This window comes from Bremia lactucae, linkage group LG6 (genome assembly GCF_004359215.1).
Source record: "Bremia lactucae strain SF5 linkage group LG6, whole genome shotgun sequence".
In the NCBI taxonomy this organism is placed as follows: Eukaryota; Oomycota; class Peronosporomycetes; order Peronosporales; family Peronosporaceae; genus Bremia; species Bremia lactucae.
The window spans coordinates 3735294-3747440 of NC_090615.1; the positions used below are offsets into that span (position 1 = coordinate 3735294).

Here is a 12147-nt window from a genome sequence, read left to right on the forward strand (position 1 = left end):
AAATCTGGCGGCCAAAATCTATTTTAATTAGCTAGGGTAAGGTTTTTGGATTGAGATAATTAAATAAAGTTCAGTATCCCTTTTGATCTTAAAGCGTTAAATGCCTTCCTAAGGCTTGCGCATTGATCTGTAAGAAAAAGAAGCCGCTCTAAGGTATATCCTCTTGGGCAGTAGTTGCCACTTGGTTCTACGAACCCCTAAATCCCTTGAATTAGAATTTCTTAAGCTTTAATAGCTCGTACGACTCCCTGCGTTGTTAAACCCATTCGTTCAATAGAAAAAAGTGACTCTTTGAGTCTGAAAGTCTTCCTCTTACTTTAGGAGCGCGGTAGCTCCGCTACACCTGGTAGCACTTGTAGTCAATCTACGCCTGAGTCTTTTCAAGACTAATTTCTCACGTAAATGGAAGAGGTCCCAGAATTGTCAGAAGCGCAACGCGCCGCTTTTGACAAGCTCAAAACTCATTTTGGCCTTGAGCACGTGGAATTTATTATTTCACAGGGACCTAAGGTCCTGCATGCAAGGCTTGAAGCCTTCATGTGGTACGAAGCCTCCCTGATCGGTCAGGTACAGGACCATTTAGCGGTATCTATGCCAACCCGGTACATCTCTGTACCTGACTCAGAGCCGAGGGCTCGCCCTCTAACTGTAAATGTGAAGACATTTGATGAAAAAAAAGGAGAAAATCTCCCTTTTTGGATTGAGCAGATGGAAATGTCCATTGATTCCGCCTTGTTCTTAACAGAACGGCAAAAGGTGGCTATGGCGATTTCCAAACTTGGAGGTAGAGCCATGGAGTGGGTATTATCGTGCAGCACGTCCATAAACGACGCTTTTCCCTCATGGAATTCGCTGAATCAGCAAATGACGAGCATGTTTGCACCGCCTGATCAGGCTTTTCGCATGCGAGCACTGCCCAGACGGAATTATTCCGATGTCATCCTGCTACTATCGAAGAGGCAGTTGCCTTAGCGCCATGCGCTGAGTTCGACTTAAGTCTGCTCGCGTTAGCACGCCTGTTAACCGAACAAGCTCTTCAAGCACATGGGTTCCGTCAAATAGAGCGGAACCCATGGATTTAAGCCTGTTGAGGAAAGAAAAGAGGCTCTTCAAGCTGTGGAACAGCATAAGACCATCCGGAGATAGTATATGTGCGGAAGCACGAAACATTTACATCCCGCCTGCCCCCCCCCCTACGAAATTCGCGTAAAGCTCGAAAGAGCACTAATTCCGACTATACCTGAGATCTGGTACGGTGCGATAAAACGTCGATACCCAGTCGGTGCGGGGCGCCCCACTGGGGAAGACTTAGGCCCTGTTGAACCTCTAAGAGGTGAGAGTAAACAGAACCTAGCCCCGATTAGCTCGGTTTTTAATGGCACGGGGCGAGAGTATAAGCCTGGCTTGCTAGTCGCTCAAGCGACTGTAAAGGTCAATTTTTTAATTGACTCAGGAGCGTCTTGCAATTATGCTCGACGTCTTTCCTTTAAAGGAAGTCAACACTACGTTGAGGCGCTTAAAGCGCATAAAAGTGATAGAATCACTGTCCGCTTAGCGACTGGAATTCTTGTCACTGTTCCTAAAGTTCCATTGAACTTAGGTATAAAATTAGACTTTTCAGTATGGAACGCTGTCTCGTCCTTGATTTGGATTCTAGATATGATCTCATCCTTGGTATGGCTTGGCTTGAACGCCATGAGCCATGGATCGATTGGAGGTCTAGGACCTTAGGCGCCACGCGTTCCTAGCAAATTTTGGAGAGTCATGAACCACCTTGGCTAGGCAACAAAAGCGCTATTGGCGCGGATCATTGACTGAGTCTGTCAGTGCTTAATGTCTGATTTAATAAACTTCAATGTTGAAAACATGAATTCTGAGCCCGACTCAGAAGAAGGAAGTGGAACGGCATGTACTTCATCGAGTGACACTCGTTGTAATAACGATTCACTGAATGCTGAACGCATTGTTGGCCTTATGCCGAGTCATCAAGGGTGTAATATCCCTAAAATACGTGGAGTGGCACGTCTGCGTCCACCGAGTGTGGTCGGCCGAGGTGGCACCATACTGAGTGTCAGTAGTGGCACTATTGGCGGTTCGCCAGGACCTCAAGGGTGCAATATCCCGAGATACGTGGAGTGGCACGTCTAAGTCCACCGAGTATTATCGGCCGAGGTGGCATCATACTGAGTGTCAGTAGTGACACTGTTGGCGGTTCGCCAGGACCTCAAGGGTGCAATATCCCTGAGATACGTGGAGTGGCACGTCTTAGTCCACCGAGTGGGGTCGGCCGAGGAGGCACCATACTGGGTGTCAATAGTGACAGTATTGGCAGTTCGCCAGGGCATTTTGAGTCAAACCCTCCTAATGCACGTGAACCGACACGTAAACGTTCGCTCGATAAGGAAGTTGAATTACCTAACTCCTTGTCGGATGTCAAATTAGACACCATGTCTTGTATAGAACCAATACAGGCTGGAAAACCCTGGGACGTCAATGTCCCGGCTTTTAAGAGGCGTATTGGCTCCATTCCAAGACACGGTGGACTCGAAGCGTATATACCCTCACAAAGTGATACGAGTGAGCAAGTACATACGCTTGGAAATGGTGTAACCGGTAACATTGAGGGGGAAGTTAGCCTTGCAGCAATCCCCTCGTTACATGCTCTTTTAGAGCTAGACGAAATGTCTATTGATGAGTGCGGTCGAGCCTTAAAAGCTGGTGACTTATCTGAAATGGTGGTCATTCGACCCATGGTTGAGTTAAATTCATCGTCACTTCTCGACGAAGTTGTCCTGGATGACACAAAAGCTCACTTAGTGCGCGAAATGGGTCATCGATCCTTAAAGATCCTACGGATCCCTTTTATTCCTTAATTAAGGAATTCCAAGATGTGGTATGTAATAACCCACCATCTGTTTTACCTCCGGATAGAGGTGTTCGTCGTGAAATTGACTTAGTTCCGGGAACCAAATACTGTGTCACAAGACAATGGCCTTTACCAAGGGAGCAGTGTGACGTCATTGACGAATTTTTTCGGTTTTAGCACGAGGCTGGAATGGTACGAGAGGGCAAATCTCCTCATTCGACACCGTCATTTTGGGTTAAAAAGCCAAATGGTAAATGGCGCATTGTACATGATTATAATAAGCTTAATGCTGCCACTATACCAGCACAAACCCCCATTCCTAAAAGGGATGTTCTTCAGAACAATATGGTGGTATGTACAATGTACAGTGCACTTGACTTAGTCGATAATTACTACCAATTGCTCATGCGAGCTAGTGATATCCCGCTTACAGCGGTTAGCACCTCAAGCGGCATGTTATGGGAGTGGCTGATTATGCCACAAGGGCTTTCCAACGCCCCGGCAACATTTAATCGTCTAGTGACGCAACTGTTTCGCCCTCATTGAGGTTATACACAGACTAATTTCGATGACATTTTTGTCCATAGTTGTGCGGAGCAGGGTCGGTCGGATATGGAAAACCATCTCGACCATTTGCGAGCAGTGCTCGAGTGCATCCGCACAAACAAATTGTATGCCAATGCATCTAAATGCATTTTTGGCGCAGACGAAATTCCTTTTTTAGGATGCTTCTTGGAAAGCGAGGCCTTTGAGCGGATCCCGCTAAGGTAAAAGCCATAGTAGATTGGCCGGTTCCTAAAAACCAAAAGGATTTGCGTAAGTGGTTGGGTCTCGCCAATTATTTACACAAATATAGCGAAAATTATGCTGATATGGCTAGGCCATTATCTAATCTCCTTAAAAAGGATACAGAATGGTGCTGGACTAGCACCGAAAATAACGCTTTTCGAGTAGTTAAGGATAGTCTTATCCATGCCCCGATTCTAGCACTGCCAAACCCAAATTGGCCTTTCAGTGTCGTCTGTGACGCATCAGATTTTGCCATTGGCAGTGCTCTGTTACAAACAGATGTTGAGGGGCATGAACGTGTTATTGCGTTCAAATTTAGACAGCTGAAAGCTGCGGAAAAGAACTACCCAGTTCATGACAAAGAGTTACTTGCTATGAAGTATGCTCTCGTCAAATTCAGAGTTCATCTGCTCGGTGTTAAGCCGTTTGTGATTTATATAGATCACGCGTCATTACGCACGGCGACTAAGGGCCTCATCTCTCACAGAGAATGGCCTGATGGCTATCCTTTTTTGCGGAATGCAACTTCGAGGTAAAGTATAAACCCGGCAAGCAAAATGCTTCGGCCGATGCGTTATGACGAAGGCCGGATTATGAGCTTTCTCATTTAACGACTATCTCGTCACCTATTTATGAATTAATCCGCTCGGCTTACGCTAAGGATGAACAGTGTGTAGCTCTGCTACGAGCCTTAAAGAACTCGGATTCGGCCATTAGATTACCGACACGTTTGCGCGCAAGGTTACGTCGATTTTCTATCGATATCAACATGTTGCTATATTGCACAGACATCGCGGACCCTCCGCGTGTCGTTGTTCCTCATGATGAGGATTTGAGTACCGGATCCTCTATGAGGCACACGATAGTGTCCTTGGTGGTCATCTCGGTAGAGAAAAGACCTACGGCTCTATCAGCCAGAGTTATTGATGGCCCAAACTTTATAAATGGGTCAGCACATATGTTCGCACATGCGAACGTGTCGACGGGTGAAGCCCTCGGCACATGCTGCTGCGTCACTGGCGAGTCTTCCCGTCCCCATAGGATGCTGGGAGTCCATTAGTATGGATTTTGTTTTTGGGCTACCGAATGATTCAGCCGGTAACTCCGGTATAGTGGTCTTTGTTGACCGTTTGAGCAAAATGGCTCACTTAGCGGCCGTGCCGGATTCCATTGATGGAGAGGGTACGGCTAAGCTGTTTATCGATCGCGTGTTTCGACAACATGGTGTGCCAGTGACAACTGTCTCTAATCGGGATCCCCTTTTCACGGGTAAATTCTGGAAATCATTTTTTTAGTGCTTGGCACCAGATTGGATATGTCCACTGCGGACCATCCGTAGACCGATGGTCAAACTGAACGTGTCAATCGCGTCATTGAAGACGTTTTACGCAGCGTGTGTGCTCAGACACCAAAGCGCAGGAGCTCAATGCTCCCAGTAGTGGAATTTGCGTTAAATAACGCTTTTCATGCCTCTACAGGCTATACTCCGTTTTATATAAACGGTCTTACCCATCCGCGCGTTCCACTAACGATACCACTGCGTGATTCAGGGCTTGGTGGAGGAGAATTGGCCGATAGGCTTGCTAATATCAGCCCTGTTACCGTTCGGAAACAAGTAAGCGACTTTTTCTCGCGACGCGATTTAGTGTCTTAAAAAATGTAAGGGATACGATGGCTGATAGCCAAGACAAACAAAAAGAACAAGCAGATACCAAAGTCAGAAGCTGTATTAATTCTTACATGGTCGGAGACCGAGTTTTACTAAACGCTAAAAACCTACCTACCAACTTGGTTTCCGCGGTCTTCATGACCAAATTGCGCCCGCGCTTTATTGGACCATTTACGGTCGTGGCCAAGAAGGGCCTAGCTTATTACGCTAAAACTTCCCAGCAAGCTGCGTACACACCCAGTGTTTTACGTTGGCTTGCTTAATCCATATCGGGACCCTTCCCACGTGGACTTGAAGGCGCTTGCGCTGAGACAGGCGGTCGTGCCGCAGAGTGCTGCATCCTCACCAGGATGTCCAGCTGGTCCTCTAAACGAGGCTGCTGACGCTCCAGCGTCGAAAGACGGTCCCGAACCGCCTCAAAAGGTCTCTCAACCCGAGCAAGAACCTCACGAAGAAGTTACACCTCGTGCCGTAAAGCATCGAATGCTTCCGCCGAAATTTCGGCCCCCTCCCGCGCTGCTTGATGCGCGGGGGAATTTTCAGTTTCATGTGGAGAAACTTTTAAAGCGACGTCGTCGTAAGGGCCAATACCAGTATCTGGTGATGTGGCTAGGGTGCCCTTCTTCTGAAAACTCTTGGGAGTTCGTGGTACCTCTTTGGCAAAATTGCCCGTACCCGTTGACGTTTTTGAGCGCCAAGCTCGGGTGCACTCGCGTCAAACGACGCTCCCCACCACTAAACGTGGGATTAGGCGGATCTAAAGCCTCAGTGCGGCTTCGATCCTTGGTTGTACGGTCAACCGAAGCACTGAAATATTGGCTAGGCCTTTCTTCGTTTTGTGGCATAATTGCCGAACGCAACTGGCCTTTGGCCTTAAGCTTAGCAAAGTCGAAGCGAAGCTTCCATTCCAAACGAACATCACCTCTACCCGCAGACTCTCTGCTATTCTAGATATTACGGAGTTTGCGGGCCCGGTGAACCCATTTCTTAAATGAGACTTCGTTTTCAGACCTTGTATCGTTTGGAAACAATACAATCGAAATTACTCTCATGAAGGTCACCGAAGCCCCACGGTCTTGATCACGTAAACGCGTGAGATACTGGCTTCGCGTCATTACCTTCGGCGTAAGATATTGCTCATGAAGAGCGTCGCGGGCAGCGATCTCCTCCGGCGTCTTCGCCGGGTCACCAGAGATCCAGATGGCCAAGCTATGACCCGCTATCTCTTTGAGACGCTCGCCCACACTAAGCGGAGTGGATCTATATTCACTATGAGCTTAGCTTTCGCTGTTTCGGCATCTCGACGACGAGCTCTTTCCTCTATGGGGTTTATCTGCTCTTGCTCTTTATCGAGCGGGTTCGTATTATCCTTGGACCCAGGGTCCCGTGTCCTGCTCAATGCAGTTAAGACATCAGCGGCGCCACGTTCTGGGAACGGATTCGGGGCTCGTCGACGTTCATCCGGAGGAGAAGGCGTGAGCGAGCGCCGCTCTTTTTCCTCCTCTTTTGATTGAGAGTGACTTTCAACGTCCACCATTCCCTCATCGTCGAGGAAGGTGCTCAGAGTCTGTAACTCACGCTTGATTGTCATTAGACAAAGAAATGGAGAACACAACCAAACGGTTAGCTGTTTAGGTTCCAACCTCAAAGGGGAAATGAAGCGAATGTTGTCACTCGGTGTCAACAGTCTGATGGGGGGGGGTAATGGGGCACACATCGGTTGGAGAACCGTTGTTGTGGTACATTTACTTTATGGGTAAAATACTGTTTTATCTAATTTTAAAATAGTTAGTTACTTAAATCCCATTTATTATGGGTAATAAATGTGGTCGCCGCCAGATATAAATCTGGCGGCCAAAATCTATTTTAATTAGCTAGGGTAAGGTTTTCAGATTGAAATAATTAAATATAGTTCAGTTTCCCTTTTGATCTTAAAGCGTTAAGTGCCTTCATAAGGCTTGCGCATTGATCTGTAAGAGATAGAAGCCTTTCTAAGGTATATCCTCTTGGGCACTAGTTGCCACTTGGTTCTACGAACCCCGGAATCCCTTGAACTAGGATTCCTTAAGCTTTAATAGCTTGTACGACTCCCTGAGTTGTTAAACCCATTAGTTCAATAGAACTAAGTGACTCTCTGAGTCTGAAAGTCTTCCTCAGACTTTAGGAGCGAGGTAGCTCCGCCACACTTTTTTTTTTCGAACTCGGGAGAAGTTCGGACCAGAACAATTTGTCTGTGACTAGAGTTACTGTAGAGTACTTCATTGTACTATGCAGATCAAATAGCGTCTTAAATTTTCTTTTTGAAATTTACTATTGCGGGGAACATTCTCAAAGCGATAAGCATAATCGCATTATTCTCATTAGAATGGTGTGGAAATATGTCTTTTGAAAAGGTGATTATTTTTCCGTAAATTTTCATTGTGGATTTAGTGGGGATAATGCTTAACTAGTATTGAATCTCTTTTCACATACCAAGTTTGAGCTAAAACAGCGATTTGAGATGACAGAAATCGCCGGCATTTTCTGTTCTCGAGGCGATGAGGCTTATTTGAAATTTAGAACGACAAAAACAAAACAGGAAAAGGAAACACCTACAAATTTGTGGAAAGGTTAATTTAGTTTCAAGAAATCACGATTTGGCTCGGGCATCGGAACAAGATTGTCTGCAAATGTCATTTTTAATTTATCTGCAGCCATTAGCTCCGATGACTCCATTGTTTGTGCTGTTAACGAAAATTGATTTTGTTTAATGTACTTAACAAGTGATTATAAATAATCAAGATAATACTCACTTTTGAAACAAGCTTACAAATTGTGATGGAGCGAAAAGCTTGGTACGCAGCAGCAGGTGCGTGCGCCTCTATATCACTGTTACTTGTTGAACAGTGCCTTTGAAAATAAGCCTCTGAAGCTGCAAGATCAACCCATTCATTGTCATTATCGCAATTTGTAACGACAAAGAACTCAAATTTCGCGTTTCTTGCTACTTTAACACAGAGAAACTGTCAAGCGCCGATTTTCTCTTAGTTGCCACAGGGGCCGGCTTCTCTGCGGACTCTTCTCTACCTGTTTACGCGTAAGTCAACAAACTTGGTTTTAGATACCCTATATTAAATTTTGCATTATTTCTTGGGATGCTAGCGATATTGCCAAGGTCGATGCGTACGAAAAGAAGAATCTGGAGTACCACGACCTTTGTGACCCATATATGTTAGAACAAGATGAAGAGATTTTTTACGGATTCTGGGGAAGTTGTACAAATTCATACCGAGATACAGAACATCATAAGGGGTACCAAATACTACTGAAGTGGAGGGATGCCATTCAAGTCAAGGCCAATTCCCGTGGCACTGACGGAAAAAATTCCAGTTTTCGAGCTACTTTTGATCGTCTGAAAAAGTGCCAAGCTCTCCCGGCGGGAGCAAGAGCAGCTTCCGTAACAAGCAATCACTTTTTTGTCTACACTTCAAATGTACGAGTCGAGAATTTTTGTACTGGTGTTGAAAAGTAAAGTGACACTTGTAAGGATACAGGTTGACTCGCACTTTAAGCGTGATTTTGACAGCAAAGAAGTTTATGAGCTGCATGGAAGCATCGAGAATTGGCAGTGTGCGGGAGATGTCGAGACTGGGACGAGAGAGCCGTGTAAAAAAATTTGGAAGCTGCCACTTGACTTTCGTTTTGATCTTGATTTAACGACAATGAAGGCACGTGGAGCTGAAGCCACCACATGTCCCGAATGTGGAGGCAAAGGACGACCAAATGTTCTCATGTTTCACGATAGACAGTGGATTGCAAATACGTCGGAAGAGGTGCGAATTCGAAAGGTTGCCGTGAGTTTGTCGTACTGAATTGTTAACGCATGATAGGAGAGATACATTGCATGGGAATCTGTAATGGAACTGGCAAGTCACTTCTTTATTTAATTTGCAAGTCCTTTCTTATCGTAGCTGCCTATTTTTGTAAGATGCTTCAAGAAGATCCAACACTTAATCTTGTTGTACTAGAAATGGGCTGTGGAACACGGGTTCGTTTCACCAAATAAGTAGGACTTACTTTTTTTACAATAATTTTTTTGTACGATGTAGGTACCTTCCGTGCGAAGAGAGACGGAAATGGTTGTTGCTGATGTCATTGAGGGATGCGGTCGTCCGCAGGCGACACTCATTCGAGTCAACATCGAGGCTTCTCGTTGCGATCATCCGCTTATCTTAGCAAATAACTCGTTTATTTCGATTCGATCAAAAGGCCTAAAGGCTTTACAGGGCATCGACTATGAACTCGATAATTTACGAGTAAAAGCTAAAGCAAAATAAGACAATTTAGACGAACAAGCTACTACGAGTGTATGAAATGCGATATCTATATAACTATCAAACATTGCCAGCATTACTATTCGCATCATCACGATGTATATCCTTAATCGCATTACATATTGTTTCTTTCCATTCCATTTCAATCGATAATTTTACATCCTGTTCGGAAATATATGTTACATGTGTATTATTAATCAAAAAAATTCAGTAATAAATCGCTTACTGCAGCGAGAGAGACTTCTTTTCGCGCAATTAAAGTGAAAGCTTTCTCGTCCAAGGCACGATACACCGCGCTATCTCCTGCAATTATGAGACCGGCGAGCTCAGCCACGGCAATACGCAGTCCACCTGCTTGCACTGTATCCCTAACAGGGATTAACGTGATTCCATTCTCGCACTGTGGCTGCCGAGGAAAAATGAAGATTACAGTATCAATGATGATAAGATTGTATGGAACTTCTCGTGTCTGAAGCAAGTTCAGTAAATGCCAAGCAATTTGCACGATGTGCAATTCGTCTTTACTACTCACGTCTGGCTCAAGCACGTAGCAAGTTGTAAACCAATTTGGTAGATGCTTCACAACTGTGCCACCAATTCGAAACAGTTCTTCTCGAGTTTGAGCTGCTACTGAAAAATTGACAGCATCTTCAGTTTGAGGGTAAAAGTAGCCTTGAAGGTGAAAGTGATTAACGGACGACCACGCTCCAGCACCGTTAAATCCTGTGACAGATTGATAAAAGAAAATAGTCTTTTCGGAGCAAATATCTAGCGACGTACCGAGAGCAAAATCCTGACGATTCATCGCACGGGAAATGCTAAGAGCAAATTGCAGAAATTTTTCCGTCATTCTCTGGGGCATCACACGGTAAAAGTCAAGGATAAATAGCACGTGACCTCGAACCTTACGAATAAAATCAAAACAGTTGATTAGTATTCTTGAAGACAATTACAATTCAAGATCGTTCATCTATTTTAAGCGATCTTTTTTTACCAAAGGGGCTACATTGACGAGAGCAAAGTGGGATTTCTCACTCGTTTGAATACTTTCCCTTCTACTTTCGATAATTTGCACACATGGAATTTTTTGCTCGTCTCCCACAAAGCGTAACTCACACAGAAATTCGGAGATACTTATTGAACCTCTTAATTGTCATAAATGGTAAAAAATGTGTAAGCGGTCGTACTTGGCTTTTGTGAAGTCAAACCCTCGTTTTGTGTGCTTGGCAGATGAAATTAGAAGCTGCTGATCCATCGGACGCTTATGCTGCGTCGTTTCCCATGAACGAAACTAAAGTTCACAAAACTATGGCGCTATTCACTTATATTTGCCTCCAATCGAACCTTGATATGATTCGGATTAAATTGAATGACGAGTCCTAAGTCACCGGGAATCCGGCGACGCATTGTGTCAGTCACACTTGTACGCATCACACCTACATGTATAATAGACAAGCTTCCTTATTCAGTTGCTCCGCCTATATTACGCGGCCATATGGTCAATTAATCGTACGAGCAGCTTCCGCTAGGTCCCATCGACGTAATAGAACCTCACTTAAGCTTGATGTCATGATCGTTTTGCTTATGACTTTTATTTATATTATAAGATTTAAAGTAAACATTAGCTGAGAAAGAAAAAATATTGATTGCATCAATCCTTTTGAATTTGAAAATATATCATAAGATAACAAAAAAGCAGTGTATTGTCTCTTTTCCTATCAAACAAGCGTCTGGTGTATCCACGTTGCTGGCTCAGGGGCTCGATGCTTTTTCTGGTCCGATACCACATCACTCGTGGATTTAACGAAGAAGCAATCGAGAAGGAATTCTAATAGGATTTGCCGAAGCAAAAGCACAAACCACAGGCCCAGTACATGAGACCCAACTGTATGTGCCACATTCGTAACGGGGTGTCTCGTTACATGAAATTAATACTTGAAGTGTAGGCGGGCACGTCGTAATGAGGCCACGCTCTACTTAGACACACGCCCTAGCACAGCGAGGAAGCGTTTTAGCGTGCTCCTCTTGCGTGCAGTGAGGTAGTTGTGGTGGGCGCGTTAGCGACCTCACCCAACACACTAAGTACTCTGGTTAAGTGTCGTCACGGGAGCGGTAATCCGGCTCCTCGTGCGCACTTACCAAGTAGAAAGTAGTTTTCATATTGATTTATATTTAATCGTATTAAATATAAATACCTATTTTTACCAATTAAAATGTCGTCTCTATAGATAACACTTTGTGTTTTGCGAGCATATCTTTCTAGATACCTCGCGTAACGGATGATGTAACGGGGTGTATCGTTACATGAAATTAACACTTAAAGGTTGTTAATTAATATACTATCTAAAAGGTAGATAATATTTGGAGGATATTACTTTATATAGTAATGTTCAGAATTCTTATCCATAAATAGGTATAGACCAATATATATTTTTATTCTGCAGACTAATCAGCTGTAGAGGTAATCAAAGAGAGTTACAGATAAGATAAAGATAAGAATTCAATTATAT

The 12147-nt window shown here is 44.5% G+C and overlaps 2 protein-coding genes across 2 annotated transcripts; one reads left to right on the plus strand and one right to left on the minus strand.

The window, feature by feature from the left end:
* Positions 1–8141: 8141 nt before the first annotated feature.
* Positions 8142–9640, plus strand: CCR75_006880 (uncharacterized protein; the record flags this gene model as incomplete). Its single annotated transcript, XM_067964945.1, has 6 exons — positions 8142–8172; positions 8322–8400; positions 8466–8796; positions 8858–9136; positions 9292–9351; positions 9413–9640. 6 exons carry the CDS (start codon positions 8142–8144, stop codon positions 9638–9640), a joined length of 1008 nt encoding a protein of 335 aa, XP_067817968.1.
* On the minus strand, positions 9065–11208 carry CCR75_006881 (uncharacterized protein; the record flags this gene model as incomplete). The annotated part of the gene is made up of 8 exons (XM_067964946.1): positions 9065–9136; positions 9194–9799; positions 9864–10360; positions 10418–10541; positions 10632–10782; positions 10825–10928; positions 10982–11073; positions 11151–11208. The coding sequence occupies 7 exons, from the start codon at positions 11206–11208 to the stop codon at positions 9698–9700; spliced, it is 1128 nt and encodes a 375-aa protein (XP_067817967.1). The 3' UTR covers positions 9065–9136; positions 9194–9697.
* Positions 11209–12147: the final 939 nt, after the last annotated feature.